Consider the following 19,891-nt stretch of genomic DNA (forward strand, 5'->3'; position numbering starts at 1 on the left):
CGGCTAATCAAACCATCGCGGACATAAAAAATATATACAAATCATTAACTAACTTTACAACGGTCTCATAATCGTCTAATTTATATCTTCTACACTACTACACAAACCTCACTGAAACAACCAAGAGCTAGTTCTTTATTTACCGTCGCAACCCCCCCTTCCCAAATAAAGGGATTCAAATATTCCTTCAAGTTGTTTCACCAAAATAAAAAGCTAACTAAACTAAATTAACTTAAGAGGAACTATTCTGTATTCCAGTATTAGCCAAACTACTATTAGACTGAACAACAAGGAAGTTAAAACAACGGTTTAGTGTTTCTAACTATCTGTGTATTCTGCAGAAACTGAAACCTGAATGCATCAGGAGTAACATTCACTGTGCGCTAATCAAAAAGCTACACCACAAAACATACTTAAAACATACTGGTTTATATTTAATAGGTTCAGTAGAAGACAGATTCATAGAATATAAAACAACATGAATATGAACAGAACAGCAGAACTACAGACACACAAGACTGTGTAAAAGAGAAGGGACTAACTTTAGAGTTCGTTTACATCTGGACTCATTAACAGTCAATTAAATAAGTTTGTGACCAATTAATACAGCCCTCACACACACACACACACACACACACACGGACAACTGAGCCCTCGATCCGATGTTTCTGACACGGTGCAACATTCAGCTCACAGCACAACCATCACCGGTGGAGGCCGGGCGGTGTGTCTCAAACAGGTCCTGGAGCAGTGTGTGTGTCAGTGGTGTGTGTTGCAGACGGGCGGCAGGACGCGCCGTGAGTTGGCTTTGACCCAGGGATGCTCCATCACGCTCCGGAGCGGCAGACGCATGGATGGACTGTGACGCAGCAGCTTGGAGATCAGATCACGAGCACCGTCAGACACCAGCTTCGGGAACTGAAGATCCACCTGCTCTCACACACACACACACACACACACACACACGACAGCCACATGAACAAACTTCTGTGTTAGGAACTCTCTGCATTCTCTAAGTCAGCTCAGAATGTTACTCACACTTTCCTTAAAACTTGATTTGAATTCCTGAAAAGAACGCTTTCAACCCTTTTAATCCCATCAGCACAATAGAGACCATACAAGTTTATTTATGAAGCTCTAGAAACCTTACTGACTGATGTTTTAGTGAATTTCCTGCAAATATGGAAGATTTAGATTCTCAATGAGACCTGTTTAGTGTCACATGACCTGTTTGCACTTGAGATGAGGATAACAGCATCAAAGCTCTAAACGAAAACATGAGTGATTTTCTGCCTCTTTGGGATGAACACTAGTGACTTTCACTCACAGAACACAAGCTTCGAGAAGCACATGACTCTGAAGTAAAAGTAGTATTTAACAAAACACTCCTCTCCAGAGTCAACTTGCTGTCAGACAGTGACTGAAACAGAGGTATTTCAGAGAAAAGCAGAGGTGAATAAACGCAGACAGACCTTAGTGATGCGCTTGTATGTCTCTGTGTGGCTGGCCGTCTCGAACGGAGGGTTCCCCACCAGACACTCGTAACACAACACACCGATGCACCACAGATCCACCTTCTCATCGTGAGTGTGACCCTCGATCATCTCTGGAGGAAGATAGTCCAGAGTCCCACACATGGTCCGCCGTCTGAGAGAGAGACAGAGAGAAACATCTCTTTACAGACAGGTTCAGTTCGGTCCGGTTTTAAGCATGCAGTGGTTCATCAGAATCAGAATCAGAATGAGCTTTATTGCCAGGTATGTTTACACATACGAGGAATCTGTTTTCATGACAGAAGCTCCGCAGTACAACAGAATGACAGCGACAGAACATAAAACACATAATAAAAGAATAAAAAATACAAATAAGTAGATAGTGAATGACAATATACAAATGACAATTGTAGGCAGGTATATTACAAAATGCAGTTATGTATGTACATGTGTATTATGTGCAAAATTTAAGTGTATACTAAGTATTCATTCACTGCTAAAGAAAGCAAATCTGGATCCTGTTGAATTGGGTCTATAGTTGTTAATATCAAACTCGCCATTCTTACCAAAAGTATTGGAGAAAGCTCTTAAATTGGTTATCATATTATTGGTTATTGAAAATATAGCATCCTTTTCAGTTTGGATTTAGATCCAAGCACAGCACTGAATCAGTGGTAAACAACTTATTTGTGGAGTCTGGGAATTGTGCAGTTTTGGTACTGTTGGCTTTTAGTGCGGCGTTCGATACAGTAGATCACTTTATCCTTTTAGACCGGTTAAAAACTGAAGCTCGGATTTGTGATTCGATTCATTTTACTGCGAGGAGTTCCTCTGTTGAGATCGATCAGTGTCATTCATCACCTGCTTCTGTTACTGGTGGGGTGCTGCAGGGCTCTGTTTTAGGCCCGATTTTGTTTTATATATGCTCCCTCTTCGTTACATTTGAGTCTCACAAGGTCCCAGATCACATTTATGCAGATGATACCCAGTTGTATACGTCAATAAAACCTGGGTCAAAGTCCTTATCCAACTTCCTTGTGTAAATGACATCAAAACCTGGATGGGTGATAATTTTATCCAGTTAAATGAAAAGTAAATTTTATTTGGCTTCCCTCATTTGGTTAACAGCATGTCCTCTAGTTTAGGACCTTGACAGCAAATATCCTTACTCAGGTAAAGAAACTGGCTGTTGTTTTTGATTCAGAGTTAAAATTCGACAAGCAAATAAATTCTGTTGTAAACTGAAATCTTTTGCGTTTAAAGTAGGGGTGCTCCGATCGGCCGATCGTTAATGCACATCTCGTCAGTAAAGCCGGTTCTCTAATCAGCAGTAAATTCCATCAGGTGCGTGATTTCACATAGAGCAGCTGTTAATGCGCAAATCCAAGTTCATTTTCAGCGTTTATTTGCGCATCTTCTCAGTTAAGAATGACTCTGTGTGGTAACAGCTGTTAAATTGAGAATTGCTTTCCTTGGCTGCCAGCTGAAATTAAACTCTTATTTCAAGACTATTGTCTTTCTTTAATTGTTTTAGTTAAGCCTGGTTTCAAACAGCTGCTGTAAACTAGAATCATTCTCTTGAAGTGTCTGTGATAAACTGTGCATGTCTAGTCATGATTTATGAATGTTCGGATAACGGGACTCAATCTCTGCTGAAGAACTGAACTAAATGTCCCGGTGCATTATGGGGGTGCGTGTTACCTGAGAGAGGGTGCGTGGACGGACCAGCCGAAGTCTGCGATCTTGAGCTCTCCTCTGTATCCCAGCAGAAGGTTCTCCGGTTTAATGTCTCTGTGGATCACCTTCTTCTCGTGACAGTACAGAAGAGCGTCCGCCAGCTCCTCCATGTACTGCAGACACAAGAGCAGCGTCATGTCACCTACAGTCTTAACATCTGAACTATAAACTTTCATCACGTTACTTCTCTGATAATACAGTGAAGTTGAAAAGATGGGGAAGAATCTAAACTAAACGCAGTAACTACTCGAGGCAGGTTTGAACGATCCGATTTTAGAAATGAGTGTCTGAACCGAGATGGTGGTGATGGATGTTGTGACTCACGGTGGCGGAGCGCTGGTCGTCGAAGCGTCCGCAGCGCTGAAGCTCTTTGTACATCTCTCCCCGCGGAGCGAACTCCAGGATCAGAAACACACGTGTGTCGTCGTGGAAGTAGTTGTAGAAGCGCAGGATGTTGGGATGCCTGGAGAGAAGGGCTCAAACGATTAGTCAACAAAATAAATAAATCTTGATTACATTCCAAAGGTTTGACCAATTCTCGGTTTTTAACTAGTCAACTCGAAAATGTAACTACAACATGATTCAAGTACATTTCTGGAGACGGACGGTTTTAGTTTCTGCAGGGTCATGAAGAGCGTCTGAAGGACGGAGAACACACCTGAGGTGAGACTGGATCTCGATCTCTCTCCGCAGCTGATGCTCCACTCCTTCCTTCTCCATCTGAGACTTGAAGAGCACCTTCAGAGCCACGATCACCTTCAGCTTCCGCTCGCGCGCCAGATACACATTACCGAACTTGCCCTTCCCCAACGGACGGCCGATGTCGAAGTCTCTGATGGACAGCTTCCTGAAGGAGAGACGACGGCATGTTCTTCCTCAGTACAGATAAATACATCTAAACCTTCTTAGTGACGTCAGGGCTCACATGATCTTCAGCAGGAATGAAAACCATGAAGAACAGAATATATTAGATTCTTATAACAGACTCACTTTGTGTTTGATTTCACAGGAACTCTCCCAGGACCTGAAAGAAGACCAGAGACTGAATACAGCACGTGTCTATGAGCAGTGAGACCTCAGCTATAATCTAGTGCACTAAAGTCTCTGAAGGAGGACTTGTTCTGGAGATGTTACCTGAAACAGCGTGTGTGTCTGGATTCACACTGACTCTGAGAGGACCCACAGCAGCCACCTGACACACAAACACACACACACACACACACACACACACACACACACACACACACACACACACACACACACACACAGAGCGTCAGACACACAGTCATCCCTAAGAAGCGCACTCTGTAGTGAACCAAAGAGGAATGAGACGCTAGCGCTAGCTTCTAACCTGTGTTTGCAGAGCTCTGGGCTCCCGGTTCTCTTTATTCTGATAAAACAAACACAATACATCACTTAAATCCATAAAATAGCTCTCAAATGGTTAACCAAAACAAATAGCAGTTATAAAATAATAATAAAACACGTAACTTATCTCTGAAACATTCTAACGTTAGCTGAGTGGATTTAGCACTCGGTCTCGTTTAACAGGAACGACTTTAATTTGATATACATTAGTCACCGAACAATACTAACATCATCTAAACACACATATATACGCGCTTACGTTTAAATGAGATGATTGATAATTGTTTATTTTACCTGCATGATGATTATTTAGTTCTTGTGTCTGTGTTGCTGCTCTTCCGTTTCGCTCTTTCAACCGCCTGGATTTAAAATGAAAACCAGATGCATTTCTATTGGCCGAGACACTAAAAACTCACCGCTGATTGGCCCATTGACGCGAACTCTCATTGGGCCAATGATGTGCCAATCATTCTGGCCCCGCCTCAGAGATTCGCGCATGCGCTTTGAATTGGATCTTTTTATAAGTAAAAACAACAACTATAGAGTTATGAAGAGTTCGTTTGCAAAAACAGATAACTCCGTTTTAACAATATTCAAAAATCATGTTTTTTATCGTTCATTCCAATTAATCTCAATCAAACTGCATTTGGGTTTTGATTAGGTTAAATAATACAACTAACCCAATAAAACCATAATAACATAATAAAAAACATAAAAAAACAGTTATCTGTTTTTGCAAATAAAATCTTCATATTTTCTAATCATATGATTTAATTAATCAAAATATATATACAGTAAATTTAAACCATATAATTATGCATATTGCAGATATTGTACAAGAGAACAAAATATGTTTTAGTTAAATTGAAATTCTGACATAAAAAGTTAAAATTATGTCATGAAAAGTCATGAGTATGAAATCAAAGTAGAAATCATGAGGCAACCACTCAGTTAGGAGATTAGTCATTTATGTTATGAAATTATGACATGGAAAATTGAAATTATAACAAAAAGTATGAATTATGAAAAATAAGTCAGTTATAAGATAAGGTCAAAATTATGAAAAGTTGTATTTATGACATAAAATCATGACTTGTCATGATGACTTTGTAATCTCATAATTAAGTCTTTTTTTACCATTTCAAAAACATTTCTATCAATTCAATTCAAGTTTATTTGTATAGCGCTTTTTACGATACAAATCATTTCTAAAAAAAAAAAAGAAAAGAAAGAAGAGATTTTTAGCATTTATAAACAACAACAAAAAAGTATATTAAGGGTTTAATGTGTGTTTTAAGGAAAATCATGTTTTATCATGTTGCAAGCATTAAAATTGAATGTTCTCTGAAACAAATAGTTATGTTTCTAAAGCTTCAGATGTTCGAAGGACATTACTGGACACCCAATCACTTTAAACGACCCTCTGATTATTAACATGTCTGGAAGATGTGTGTTCGTCGCCAGAACTGGGCTTATTATAAAACACGTGTTTCATCGTTTAAAGAGAAAACCACAAACTGTTTCAGATAAACGGCTTGATTTCACTCTAAACACACAGTTCGTCTCTGAATCGGCTCCAAACGTCTTGAATGTGTTTAATAACTTAAATAACACTCCTCTCGCTTTATTACAGTTATTATTATTAACTGTATAGTGGAGATGAACCATATTTAGTCACATGTGTATCCGCGTTACTACAGCAACGGTCTTCCCGCTGAACTCGAGCACGAGCGCCATCTGCTGGCACGGAGTCATTAATCAAACTTTATCTTGACCGACTTTAATTATTATGCATTCAGTCATTTCTTCACCATGTCATGTACCACTGCAATCTCGAATTTGAACTAAAATGAATGTTTCATCATGTTTCATTTATTTGACACATTATGCTGTACTGTACTCATACAGGCTTAATTTCCCCAAACTATGTCATGAAATATCTTGATTCTTAAACATGTGCAAGTAAATGCACCTTTATCATGTTAGTTGATTTATGACGGGCGATGAGTGAAGGAGTCTTAGTGTAATCTAATAACTGCATAAAATAATATTTTTTACTTAAGTAGCAGATACGGGTGTCAATATATTTTATAGAAATGCCTTTGTATTAATGTGCATTTAATAAAAACATTGTAAGTTACTATTTAGCCTGTAACACATTCATCCTTTACAACAACGGAGCAAAGAATGTTTACATTATCAAAGAACATTTTCACTTCAGTCCAGTGAGTACATCTAGAAAATAGCATAACCTTAACAGAAAACTTGCAATAAATGTTTATTTATATTTATGCAATATTTAATACACTGTATGTATGAATGTATCATTTCAGACAGCATTTAGATGCTTTTTAAAAATGGGCATCCATAGGAAATGAATGGGTAATACTAAAGTTCAAAGCATTTTGTTTATTTGTCCAATAAAAATCAATAAAACCAACACAACAGATCACACACATAATAAAGGGGTGAGTCTATACAACATTCTCAATGTGACAAGAACACACTCACACACAGAAAAAAAGAAAAAGAGCCAAAGGCCGTAAAACATCACAAACATGGATTCAAAGCTCCAGCAAGCCTGAAGGTAAATCATCAGAATATTTAGCAGTTTGTCACACTTTAATTCTTGTAATTAACTATATTTCTCATTATGATCACTTGTCTTAGTTGATACTAGTAATCTATAAGACATCATATTTATGATATTTTATTAAAACCATAATAATAGTAGGCCTATACATTAAAAAGGCAATATAAATGAGTTGTTTGTTAGTATATTATATAGATGTATGCTGTATAATATTAAATTACATGTCTAATACTTATACTTCCATTTAAGATGAGGCATCATCGTAATTTATTACTTATTTAATTCATTAACCTTATTTGAAAATCATAAAAGATTATCAAGATATTTCAGGACATCGGTTTATCTGTCGATCAGATGTACAATCACTGTATGAAAAATAATAATCTGTTCCGTTCATCAAATTAGGAAATTAGGAACTTGATCACGCAAAAGACGAGATATGTGCACGACCCCAGAGAGAGAAGAGACTCTTTAACATCTCACTGTTACTGATTCATCATGCAGCTCAAAGCATTATGGGTAGAATCTCATCAGTCTATTCTGATTCATCAACACAGTTTCACTGATGATTCAATACAAACATAAAACCCAGGATAGAGCGTCTGAGTGAATGTGGTCTGGACTGTGTGGATGAGGCTCATTGTGTCAGAGACGCTGTAGAAGGACAGAGTTCCTGCTCTGTGATCCACAAACACTCCTATTCTACTGCTGATGGGCTTCACAGGGAGATCAGTCTTTACGTTATTGTGCCAGAATGAGTAACTGAAGGAAGAGCAGATCAAACTCCAGGACTGATCATTAGATCCAAACACACACTCATTACCCCATCCCTTCCTGCTGATGCTCTTATATGACACTGATACACACACACGTCCACTCCACTCCAGCTCCCAGTAACAGCGTCCACACACACTCTCTCTACACAACACCTGAAGATACTGATCAAATCTGTCTGCATGATCAGGATATGGTTGATCTGTGTCAGTGTAAGTAATCACTCTGTTGTTCTCAGACAGAAGGAGGTTTTTATTCACTGTGTTTGGATCCAGAGTGAGCTGATGGGAATCTGATGGAGACAAAACACATCAGAATCAGGAATTATGAATCTGTTTGATCTCTTCATGTTCAGTGAATCATCAGTGTCTCAGTACAGATGAACCGATATCTGTGCAAATTATTATTTACTAGAGCTGTCCCATGTTCTGCTGAAATATGTATGTGTAGACTTGTACTTGTATGTGTATGAATATTTGATGTTATAATGTTGTTATAATCTATGTTTATGCACGTTCAATTCAAAGATCTGTCCAGATACACGGTTAAGATCTATGTTTACTGAAAATACATACATCAGTGATGCTGATATGGATCTCTAGGACATCTGTATTATCATATTAGCATGTAGCTTACATGATGTATAATGATTTGATTGAGTTAAGAATGATATCACGTTGTATCGTCTGTTCTATTACTGGTGTATTTACGCTTTGTCATTTTCAATTCCCATTCCAGTGTTGCTTTAATTATTGTAATTTATTTGCAAGCGTTGTATGTTGTTTGGAAAGTTTATTTAATTTATTGCTGTTTCTTTATTTCAGAAACCACACACACTGTAACGCTGAGTCAGGGGCGTTATGATCCATAAGCAGCTTTATTTCAATAATCAACAGAGTAAACAGAAACAGATCAATCAGGGGCGTTAGATACAACGTAGACAAATCAGAATCATAAACCTTGACAGAGCGTAGAATCAGGGCTGGCGGCTGGCAGGCAGAGACGAGAGAACAAGGCAGTGGTCGGTAAGGCAGGCGGCAAAGAATCAGAGTCCAATAAGCAGTCCAGGTCATACACGGGAGATCAAACAATGGGAAAACGCTCGGTAATGTCTGCATGGGCAAAACAAGACTTTGCGTTTGAGAGAACAGGGCGAGTTCATTAAATAGGGGATGGAGATGAGCGACACCTGTGCAGGTAATCAGCCCCAGGTACGGGGTGTTATGGGAAATGGAGTTTTGAAAGAGGTTAATACTCGGGCGACGGTTCCCTCTGGTGGTGATCGGAGGGAGCCACAGAGGCTGTGTTTGTGACAGAGCCCTCCCCCTGCGAGCGGCTCCTGACGCGATGAGGTGATCGTCGCCGGGGTCTTCCTCGGGGTCTAGGAGCGGGTCTGTCTGGGTGATCTCGATGGAAGTCCGTGATGAGAGTGGGGTCCAGTATGTCATCAGCATTGACCCAGGACCTTTCCTCCGGACCGTACCCCTCCCAATCGACCAGATACTGTAGGAATCGGCCCCGGCGACGTGAATTCAGGATTTCGTGTACCTGATAGGCCTCCTGGCCATCGATGATGAGGGGAGGCGCTCTCTGGTCACCAGCCTCCTCTAGGTTCTCCGCTCCTCTCGGTCCACCAGCGGGCTTGAGCAAGGAAACATGAAAAGTGGGTGAGATATGGTAATGAGATGGGAGAGATAGTCTAAATGATACTGGGGTGATTTGACGGAGGATTTTGAAAGGGCCCACGTACCTGGGACTAAGTTTCTTGGATGGTAGTCTGAGGCGAAGATCCCGTGTGGACAGCCAGACCCATTGTCCGGGCTGGTAATCCGGATGAGCTCTGCGGTGTCGATTGGCCTGATTTCTGGTCCGACGAACTGCTCGGAGAAGGTGAACATGAGCGCTGTCCCAGGTCTCCTCACAGCGTCTCAGCCAAGCATCAACTGCAGGTAATTCGGATGGTTCGCCAGACCATGGGAAGAGAGGAGGTTGAAATCCTAGGAAGCACTGGAAGGGAGTCATGCCAGTGGAAGGTTTTTGAAGGGAATTTTGTGCGTACTCGGCCCAGAGAAGGAAGCGGCTCCAATCATTTTGATTCTGGTTGCAGTAGGATCGAAGGAAACGGGAGAGTTCTTGGTTCAGACGTTCGACCTGTCCGTTGGATTGTGGGTGGTAACCTGATGTGAGACTAACATTGATGCCCAACTGTTGGCAGAATGCCGACCATACTCTGGAGGTAAATTGGGGACCCCTATCGGAGACAATGTCCTCCGGGAGGCCATAGAACCGGAACACATTCTCACAAAGTGCCTCTGCTGTTTCGAAGGCAGTCGGGAGTTTGGGTAATGGGATGAAGCGGCAGGCTTTGGAGAAGCGGTCGATCACAGATAGAATTGTGGTTTTGCCCTGCGAGAGAGGCAGATCAGTAACAAAGTCGATGGCTATGTGGGACCAAGGACGTTGAGGAACGGGTAACGGGTGAAGAAGACCAGCGGGTAATTGATGGGATGATCTGTTGGTGTTGCAAGTGATACAGTTTCTAACGTAATTGATGGTGTCTGCTTGCATTGAGGGCCACCAGAAGCGGTTAGATAGGAGCTGGATGGTGGCGGTTATACCGGGGTGTCCTGAGCTTGGGGTAGAGTGGACCTGATGTAGTACTCGTTGTCTCAGTGTTTGAGGGACGAATGTGCGATTCTGGGGAGTCTCAGGAGGTGGAGGTTCGATGCGTTGGGCCTCAATGATCTCAGTCATAATGTCCCATTGGATGGGTCCAAGAACGATCGTGGGAGGAATGATGGGTTCGTGGTCTGGAGTTTGGTTGTTGGTTTCGTAGAGACGAGAGAGTGCATCTGCTTTGGTATTCTGGGAACCCGGACGATAAGTGACTTGAAAATTAAATCTTGTGAAGAAGAGCGACCACCTGGCTTGTCTGTGATTCAAGCGTTTGGCTGACCGGAGGTATTCAAGGTTGCGGTGATCCGTAAGGACTGTGAAGGTGTGTTTAGCCCCCTCTAGCCAGTGCCTCCATTCCTCGAATGCTGCTTTCATAGCGAGGAGCTCGCGATCTCCAACATCATAATTCCTCTCGGCTGCGTTTAGTTTCCGAGAATAAAAGGCACATGGGTTTAATTTCGGTGGATCTCCCTGACGTTGTGAGAGTACAGCCCCGAGACCTGAACTTGAAGCGTCTACTTCCACAATGAATTCCTGCTCTGGATCAGGATGATGTAAGATAGGCGCTGTGATGAATCTATCCTTGAGGGCCTGGAAGGCGTTGAGGGTGGCGGAGGACCAGTGGAGACGCTGAGAGCCCTTCTTAACCATAGAAGTCATTGGTGCTGCGATGGAGCTGAAGTCGCGGATGAACCTTCTATAGAAGTTAGCGAAACCCAGGAAGCGTTGTAGTTCTTTGAGAGTCTGGGGTAGGGGCCAGTTGACTACAGCGCGAACCTTCCCCTCCTCCATGGCTACTCCTCCAGCGCTGATTACATAACCCAGGAAGGAGATAGTCTGCTTGTGGAATTCACATTTCTCCAGTTTAGCATACAGTTGGTGCTGGATTAGGCGTTGGAGGACGGCTTTGACCTGTTTCACATGTTCTGTATACGTTTCGGAGTAGATGAGGATATCGTCTATGTAGACTATGACCCAACGATTCAACATATCCCTGAATACGTCGTTCACAAAGGCTTGGAACACGGAAGGACTGTTGGAAAGGCCGAACGGCATGACCTGGTATTCGTAGTGCCCAGTGGTGGTTGAAAAGGCCGTCTTCCACTCATCCCCTTCTCGAATTCGGATCAGGTTGTAGGCGCTTCGGAGGTCCAACTTCGTGAAGTACTTTGCTCGGCGTAGTTGCTCTAGAGCCGCTGGGACGAGTGGCAAGGGATATCGGTACTTCACCGTAACGTCGTTGAGGCCGCGGTAATCTATACAAGGGCGGAGTCCTCCGTCCTTCTTCTTCACGAAGAAGAATCCTGCAGAAGCTGGTGAAGTTGAAGGTCGAATGAATCCCTTGGCTAATTCCTCCTCGATATACTCCTTCATGGCTGCGGCTTCGGGTTGAGATAACGGAAACACTCTGCCCTTGGGTGGTTGAGCGCCTGGCATCAGCTCAATGGCGCAATCGCCTGGTCGATGAGGAGGTAGTTGCGCAGCCTTGGTTTTACTGAAAGCCTCCTGGAGATCGTCATACTCTTGAGGCAGTTGAGAGGCCGATGAGGAAGTATGAGTGATCGTGGGTCGGGTGCAGGAATGGAGACAATGTTGTTTGCAGTAATCTGACCATTGTGATATCTGTTTCTTGGACCAGGAGATGATTGGATTGTGTTTTTCCAGCCAGGGCAGTCCCAAGATGATGGGGTTATGAGGAGATTGGAAGCTGTAGAGGTGGATCTTTTCAGAATGGAGGGCCCCGACGGTGAGTTCTAACTCCTCAGTGATGGTTTGGATGCGACCGGAGCCCAGCGGTCGCCCATCTAGAGCTGCCACTGCCAAGTGAGAGGTACATGGAATACAAGGGATGTTATGAGTCTCCATGAAAGTGGTATCAATAAAATTTCCCGCAGCTCCGGAATCAATCAATGCCCTCACCTCGATGCTAATTCCCTTAACATATAACATGACTGGTATTTCTAACATAGAAGAAGATCTAGAAGGATAACTCACCGCAGCTGAATGTCGCGGCGGTCGAGTGGGGCATGAAGCCCGTAGATGTCCAGCCAAGCCACAGTATAAACACAAGTTGTGCTGTCGCCTGCGTGACTTTTCCTCCTCGCTTAATCGGGTAACTCCGATTTGCATGGGTTCTGGATCCGGGCTTGAGCTGTTGACTGGGGTGAGTGATGAAGTTTGGTATCGGGGCCGACGTGCCCGAATCAGATTGTCTACCTTGATGGACAGATCGATGAGTTGTTCGAGGGTTTTGCCCTCATCTCGGCAGGCTAGTTCGGTCTGCAGCTCAGCATCCAGTCCCCTCCTGAAGTGCAGGCGTAAAGGGTCGTCTGGCCAGCCAGTTTGTGCAGCTAGGGTGCGGAATGAGAGAGCATAATCTGCGGCCGATCTTCCTCCTTGACGGAGTGCGATAAGCTGTTCGCCAACCTCCTTTCCTCCCGCGGGATGTTCGAAAACCTCTCTGAATCGGAGCAGAAATGCTGAAAAGGTGGTGAAAACTGATCGATCACCGTTCCAGATGGCTGTGGCCCACTCTAGTGCTCTCCCCGTGAGCAAAGAGCACACAAACGAAATTCGGCTGTCCTCTGTGGGATATAACGAGGGCTGCTGGTTAACAAACATCGAACATTGTAATAGGAACCCCTTGCATCTGGCAGGTGATCCATCGAACTTTTCTGGGAACGCCAAGCGCGGGCTTACTGAAGCGGGAGGTGTGGCCACGGCGGCGGCCATTTGCTGAGGTTGAGGTGCTGCTGGAATATTTCCCTCCGGGGTTTGCAGGCGGAGTGATTGGAGGGTTCGGATCATTTCTTCGGTGAGAGAGGTGAGTCGATTCAGCTGCTGCTGATGGGCTGTCAGCGCCGCGGCTTGAGCGGATACTTCTGCCGTGATCTGGAAAAAAGCCGCTGGATCAATATCTGGCAAAGTCTTCTGTAACGCTGAGTCAGGGGCGTTATGATCCATAAGCAGCTTTATTTCAATAATCAACAGAGTAAACAGAAACAGATCAATCAGGGGCGTTAGATACAACGTAGACAAATCAGAATCATAAACCTTGACAGAGCGTAGAATCAGGGCTGGCGGCTGGCAGGCAGAGACGAGAGAACAAGGCAGTGGTCGGTAAGGCAGGCGGCAAAGAATCAGAGTCCAATAAGCAGTCCAGGTCATACACGGGAGATCAAACAATGGGAAAACGCTCGGTAATGTCTGCATGGGCAAAACAAGACTTTGCGTTTGAGAGAACAGGGCGAGTTCATTAAATAGGGGATGGAGATGAGCGACACCTGTGCAGGTAATCAGCCCCAGGTACGGGGTGTTATGGGAAATGGAGTTTTGAAAGAGGTTAATACTCGGGCGACGGTTCCCTCTGGTGGTGATCGGAGGGAGCCACAGAGGCTGTGTTTGTGACACACACCTACATGAACAAACTGATTGTGAAATAAATCACTGCTTGAGACCTGAAACTGTGATGGATCAACCTTCTGACCGAGGCTGTGGGATAGATGTTGATAAGCCAGTGCATCTACGGGCAAACATTTTAACAAAGAAATTCACATTTTAGAAACTATATATCCCTGTAAAAATAATTCCATCAGAGCCACAGCACTGCTTTGCGTCTCTGAGCAACTGGAAAGTGTTTAGTTCCTGAATGAACCTAAATTTTTTTATCTTTTTAATAATTTTTTTTTTTATTATTTCAAATATGGCTGTCGTCACCTCATCCAGGTGGAAGCTGCACACTGCTGGTGGATGAGGAGATATCTCCTGACCATGTAAAGTGCTTTGAGTGCTTACAAAGCGCTATATAAATGTAAGAAATTATTATTATTATTACTACATCTAAACACCGCTTCAGATGCAGCGTCTGTGTTTCCTCTGCATTGCAAAGATACTTTCATTTGCTTGGCAACAGCCCAAATGTCTTAATATTCTTATCTTATCCATTGATTAAACGTAAGAATTTGGCTCATTGCTGATGCAGACGTTTAGACAAAAATGTATAAATAAATGTATAAATGCCCATAAAATGTAAAGATTAAGACTGGTAAACAATTACTTAAAAAAATCAAATGAATTACCTGATGTGACGATTAATTAATTAAATTAATCACAAATTAAAGTCATTGTTGTGTAAAGCATCAAAAAGACATTACAAAAAGTAGCTTCAGCAAGAAATATTTAGTTTGATAAATTTATTACGTATACTCTTTTGGACCATGAGGGTGAATAATTGATGGGTGGGTGATCTATATCTTTAATAATTTATTTTATTATTATAACTATGGAAATGTGAAATTATTTCTTTAATGAAATGATACTCTAAATAATAAACTAAAACTGCTAGTTGGTGATGGTAAATGTCTCAATGATTAAGTCATCGAGTCATTTATTCATTCATTTGATTTGTTCAAATGGCTGATTCATTCAGGAGTGAAGTAAATGGTTCTTTATGAATGAATCACTGAATCAATAGACTTGTTCGATCAGTGTGTGAGATCAAAGTACCATCAGAGCTATAGAGAGCAGATGACTCCTTGTGTTTTAGAACTGCTCTCGCAGTATTTTGATGTAATAAAACGATCGATCTGATGGTGATAATCAACTTAAAGTTGAACAAATCAGGAGGTTCAGTGAACCATTCATATAGTGAACCATTTACTTCACTCATGAATGAATCAGGAATTTTAATGAATCAAATGAATGAATTTATGACTCGATGACTTAATCACTGAGACATTTACCACCAAATGGTTCACCCAATACATTCAAAACATGCAATAAAGGAGGGGTACAATGCGGTTTCATTCATTTAGAGTTTTTTACACTGTTAAAGAGTTGGATTCTCATGCTAAACATGGACAAAGTTTCAAAAATTAAGTTGTACGTTTGAAGGAGTATTTCTGTTCCAAAAATCTGTTCCATATAGCAGAGCACTGAGAGCACAACAGACTTCACTGATCAGAGCGAGAGCGTCGCAAAATGTCACAAAAGAAGTGTGTTTTTGGTTGCCAGGGCAAGACAACCCTGCACAGATTACCAAAAGAGAAACAGCATTAAGGGACCAGTGGATGGAGTTTATTTTTACAGAGCATCAACGGAGTTGTGCAAGTGTTTGTGTTTGTTTCCTGCATTTTCGAAGATGCTTGTTTTACAAACAAGGCCCAGTTTGACGCCGGATTTGCACATCGTTTATTTCTTAAGGATGATGCAATCCCAACGAAAAAGGGTCACGATTGTGTGTTGGAACCGCATGCGGTGAGTAAAACTGCTTCAAATATCTCTGTGTTATTAACTTAGCTATCAGCACGTAAGCACATCAAGTAAACAACATGCGATGTTGTCATCAAACTGCACTTTTCACATGTACAGCTTAAAAAAAATAAAAGACGACATAAAGTGGAACTTCAATTTCCAAAACCGCTAAGCAAATATATACAGTTTCAGTACATACCACATAGAGACGTCGTTGCTGATGCTGCTCTTGTTAAATTTCAGCCTCTGGATCTGATTCTGGATCATAAATATACGCTGAATCTGACTGTTAGCCATGGTTTGTTTTGGATGGTTTTGTCCTCACGGTAATGTCACAGCTTCCAAACGCTCTCAACGCAAAAGCCTACTGGCGCTCGTGATTCTTTAGCTCCGCCCACACGTCACGCCTCCAGTCGGTCGTGTTTTTCCGGGAAAAACGGTACAGACTATCTTTCTCTTATGAATATAATAAAACTAAAGACTTTTATAGGTGTACTATAAAATAAATTATAAAAAAATATATATTATAGGCTACTCTATAGGTACTCAAGATTAACAGGTTATTGAGTGAAAACGAGCATTTCACCCCCCCTTTAAAATGCTACATCATTTTTGATCATACAGACAAGAGCAATATATCTTTCGAATCTGTTAAAGGTCTACATTTATTTGTGTGCACTGACAATGACAACAAGACATTGTGCTTTAGTAAAATAATGAAAGCAGACAGGGTGCACTTTCTGCCGTCTAAACTCCATGCTTGTCTCACAGGCATGAGAAATATATCTACAGAAAGTGAAATGCCTTCATTTAAATGTAAAACAAATATTTTCAGATTTTGTAATCCGTATAGAACTTGCACGTCTGCTGTGATGACAAATCAGTGTCATCGACTGCAGCCGGAAATACAGAAAACATTAGTTTATTAATGAATTATTATGATGTTAGGAGTCTTCTTGCTATTTATTTTCCTGAAACATTCATTACTTCGGTGGTGCTCTGTGGCAAGCTTTATGTATGTGCTTGAGCGCTGATAGGCAATTAAAGGGTCATTATTATGAATTTTATGGCTAATTAATTTAAATGTGTGATTAGTTGATTAATCAATTTAAATGTATGACTATTAGTCGATCAGAAAAATATTTAGTCGAGGGCAGCCCTATCATTAACGTTATTTATAAAACTCTTCTTTCACCTTCTACAGGAAGAACATGAAGACACTCAGTGAATTTTTCTGCTTGTTTTCTTACTGACTTACATTGTAGGAAGTCGTTCCTGGTCCAGAGAGCAATGATGGCGAGTGTGACTGTGGAAATCAACAGACATTAACAGTGTGATTCTCATGATCCTGTATCTATTCCTAAGACATTTTTAATATGATGTTCTCCGTGATACGAGATGATGATGGACTGGTTTCTGAGAGCAGATGAATCTCCAGGACTTTACCTCTGTCTGAGATCTTCTTGAGCTCCTCTTTACAGAAATCCTCCAGTTTGTCTCTCAGCTGATGGACAGATTCTCTCAGATCATCAGAAGAGAAGAGAGAACTGAAGAATTCATTTACGTTTGTAGATTCAGGAAGTGCTGAGAGAGACTGGAAACTCTACAGAAAACAGAAATCAAAACTCATCAGCTCCACACTTCACCCAATAACCTGCTCCAACATCAGATTTGTGCAGCTCTTGTTGACTTGACTGATCTTTAGTAACTCTCCTCAATCCAGCACTTTCACAGCATCAGCTTCATTCTTCTCATATTAATAATATCACATTATAACTACAGATTCTAGTGTTTGTTACTTACACTTTGGGTGATAAAACATGTCATTATAGGGTTGAGTAGATTAACTCAGGAAAAGCAGATCAAAGGCTTTGAATTAATTGACAATTATTTATAACTTTAGAGTGGTTAAAGACACTGAAACTTCACAAGGACCCTTAACACATGCTCAGGTTTGGTTTGGTTTCAATACACTGAAGCATTGTCCACTCTGATCCTGTTCTTGTAGATGTGTGTTACCTGCAGGAACTGGATGTGATCCTGTGTGTGTGAAAGCTGCTCCAGCTCAGCGTCTCTCCTCCTCAGATCATTGATCTCCTGCTCCAGTCGCTCCAGTCGTTCTTCAGCTCGACTCACTGCAGTCTTTTCCTGATCTCTGATCAGTCGTATCAGCTCAGAGCGGCTTCTCTCAATGGAGCGGATGAGCTCAGTAAAGATCCTCTCACTGTCCTCCACTGCTGTCTGTGCAGAGCGCTGTTAGGACACACAGTGATTCAGCTTCAGTGAGTCTGAACTGAGACGGAGACAAACTTCTCTTCTTCTCCAGACTCACCTTATGAGACTCCACAGTCTCTCTCAGCTGCTGGAGATCTTTCTCTCTCTGCTGGATTCTCTGCTGGAGCGTCTTCTGTGTCTCCTTCAGCTGCTTCTGCAGATCAAACAGATGATATTGAGTGGTAGCCACAGAAAACTACTGGCAATAAATCATCATGAGAACAGATGAATCCAGTAAAAGAGGATCTGATAACTAACCGCTCAAGGTTCAAACTCCAGAAGTGATGATCGACTACAATCATCCTACATGAACTGTACAAGTGTACGTATAAAAGTGAAACTTAGAGCTTCACACTGACAGTGTTTCTGCATTTTGACTGATGGAAGCATATATTTATTGTCTGTATTATATGTCAAAGAACTGGAAAATAGTGTAAAGAAAGGCCATTTTACCAAAGATCGTGTTGATAAAGGTTTACAGATCATTTTCAGGAAACTCTTCTTGCAGCTGCTGTTAATTTCTGATGCAGTGTGAATGCTGTAAGCTGTTAATATGGGTGATGATATAAACACTTATGAAATGAGTGTCAGTAATATTTCATCAGTTTAGTGTTAAATACCTGTTTCTCTGTCCTGTGTGCTGCAGCTGATACAGTGTCGTGATTTTTATGTTCATCCATCGTACACAGCACACATATACACTTCTGATCAGTGCGACAGAAAACCTTGAGGATCTTCTCATGTTTCTGGCAGATCATCTCCTGCAGTCGTCCAGTGGCATCAGTCAGATTGTGTTTCTTTCCTTTAAACCAACTCTCATGTTGTTCGAGGTGATTCTGACAGTAAGAGTTCAGACACACCAGACAGGACTTGACAGCTTTGTATTTTCTTCCAGTACAGACGTCACACTGCACATCTCCAGCTCCAGCGTAACAGTCATCAGAGAGTCTGGTCTTCTTCAGTTTCTCCACCACTTCAGCCAGCATGGTGTTTCTAGATAAAGCAGGTCTTGGACTGAAGGTCTGTCTGCACTGAGGACAGCTGTAGACTCTCTTCTGATCCTCCTGATCCCAGCAGTCTGTAATACAGATCTTACAGTAACTGTGTCCACAGGGAATAGCCACTGGATCCTTCAGGAGATCCAGACACAGTGGACACAAGAACTCATCCTGAGAAACTCTGGCTTCAGCCATTTTACTGCTTGAATACAGAGACACAAACACACAACAGCTCAACTACACTTCAGTTTCTCTTTCCCTGAAATCATTTGATTCCTGTTTCCTGCTTCTGTGTCTGAGTCATGTGTAAAACAGGTGTTTCTGTGGGACTGTAAATCAGCTTCCTCATTCCTTCTCCTGTAGTCTCTCTCTCTCTTTCTCTCTCTCTGCGCATGCGTGTGCTTGAGCGTCTGCTGAGAGAGTGGAGTGTGATTCAGAGAGTGACTGCTGTTTTTCCTTTCATCTGAAGGTCTGTCTTTTTTGAGTTTTTCTCATTCACAGTTTTTTTTACATCACCTTTCTCTGTGTACTGTACAAAAGCACTGAAAGTTTTAATATTCAATTCAATTCAATTCAAGTTTATTTGTACAGCGCTTTTTACAATACAAATCATTACAAAGCAACTTTACAGAAAATTACATTTCTACAATATTTAGTAGTAGTTTATAAATGGTGGCTGTAAGTCTGTGCACGTATGACAGGATTTTTCAGAAAAATGTATACAA

The 19,891-nt window shown here is 41.7% G+C and overlaps 2 protein-coding genes across 2 annotated transcripts; both read right to left on the reverse strand.

The window, feature by feature from the left end:
• Positions 1 to 413: 413 nt before the first annotated feature.
• Positions 414 to 4,974, reverse strand: LOC127971424 (aurora kinase B). The gene is made up of 9 exons (XM_052574427.1): positions 4,893 to 4,974; positions 4,582 to 4,620; positions 4,365 to 4,422; positions 4,221 to 4,254; positions 3,889 to 4,077; positions 3,555 to 3,693; positions 3,195 to 3,343; positions 1,473 to 1,647; positions 414 to 930 (listed from the first exon to the last, which is right to left on the reverse strand). Exons 1-9 carry the CDS (start codon positions 4,896 to 4,898, stop codon positions 760 to 762), a joined length of 960 nt encoding a protein of 319 aa, XP_052430387.1. The 5' UTR covers positions 4,899 to 4,974; the 3' UTR covers positions 414 to 759.
• Positions 4,975 to 7,622: 2,648 nt separating this feature from the next.
• LOC127971421 (tripartite motif-containing protein 16-like) lies at positions 7,623 to 19,395 on the reverse strand. The gene is made up of 6 exons (XM_052574425.1): positions 18,789 to 19,395; positions 18,227 to 18,322; positions 17,914 to 18,147; positions 17,341 to 17,497; positions 17,153 to 17,200; positions 7,623 to 8,257 (listed from the first exon to the last, which is right to left on the reverse strand). Exons 1-6 carry the CDS (start codon positions 19,359 to 19,361, stop codon positions 7,740 to 7,742), a joined length of 1,626 nt encoding a protein of 541 aa, XP_052430385.1. The 5' UTR covers positions 19,362 to 19,395; the 3' UTR covers positions 7,623 to 7,739.
• Between the last annotated feature and the right edge of the window lie 496 nt (positions 19,396 to 19,891).

Source organism: Carassius gibelio, chromosome B14 (genome assembly GCF_023724105.1).
Source record: "Carassius gibelio isolate Cgi1373 ecotype wild population from Czech Republic chromosome B14, carGib1.2-hapl.c, whole genome shotgun sequence".
NCBI classification, from domain to species: Eukaryota; Metazoa; Chordata; class Actinopteri; order Cypriniformes; family Cyprinidae; genus Carassius; species Carassius gibelio.

Bases quoted from the DNA above. Each gene is read 5' to 3' on its own strand.
- LOC127971424 (XM_052574427.1), bottom strand. The intron at 4,255-4,364 runs GTAACATCTCCA...GTCTTCTTTCAG, and splicing joins AGACACACACGCTGTTTCAG to GTCCTGGGAGAGTTCCTGTG. The intron at 3,344-3,554 runs GTGAGTCACAAC...TTGTGTCTGCAG, and splicing joins ACGACCAGCGCTCCGCCACC to TACATGGAGGAGCTGGCGGA.
- LOC127971421 (XM_052574425.1), bottom strand. From the start codon at position 19,361: ATGGCTGAAGCCAGAGTTTCTCAGGATGAGTTCTTGTGTCCACTGTGT. The intron at 18,148-18,226 runs GTGAGTCTGGAG...GTGTCCTAACAG, and splicing joins AGACTGTGGAGTCTCATAAG to CGCTCTGCACAGACAGCAGT. The intron at 8,258-17,152 runs GTAAGTCAGTAA...TGTCTCCATCAG, and splicing joins CAGGAACGACTTCCTACAAT to ATTCCCATCAGCTCACTCTG.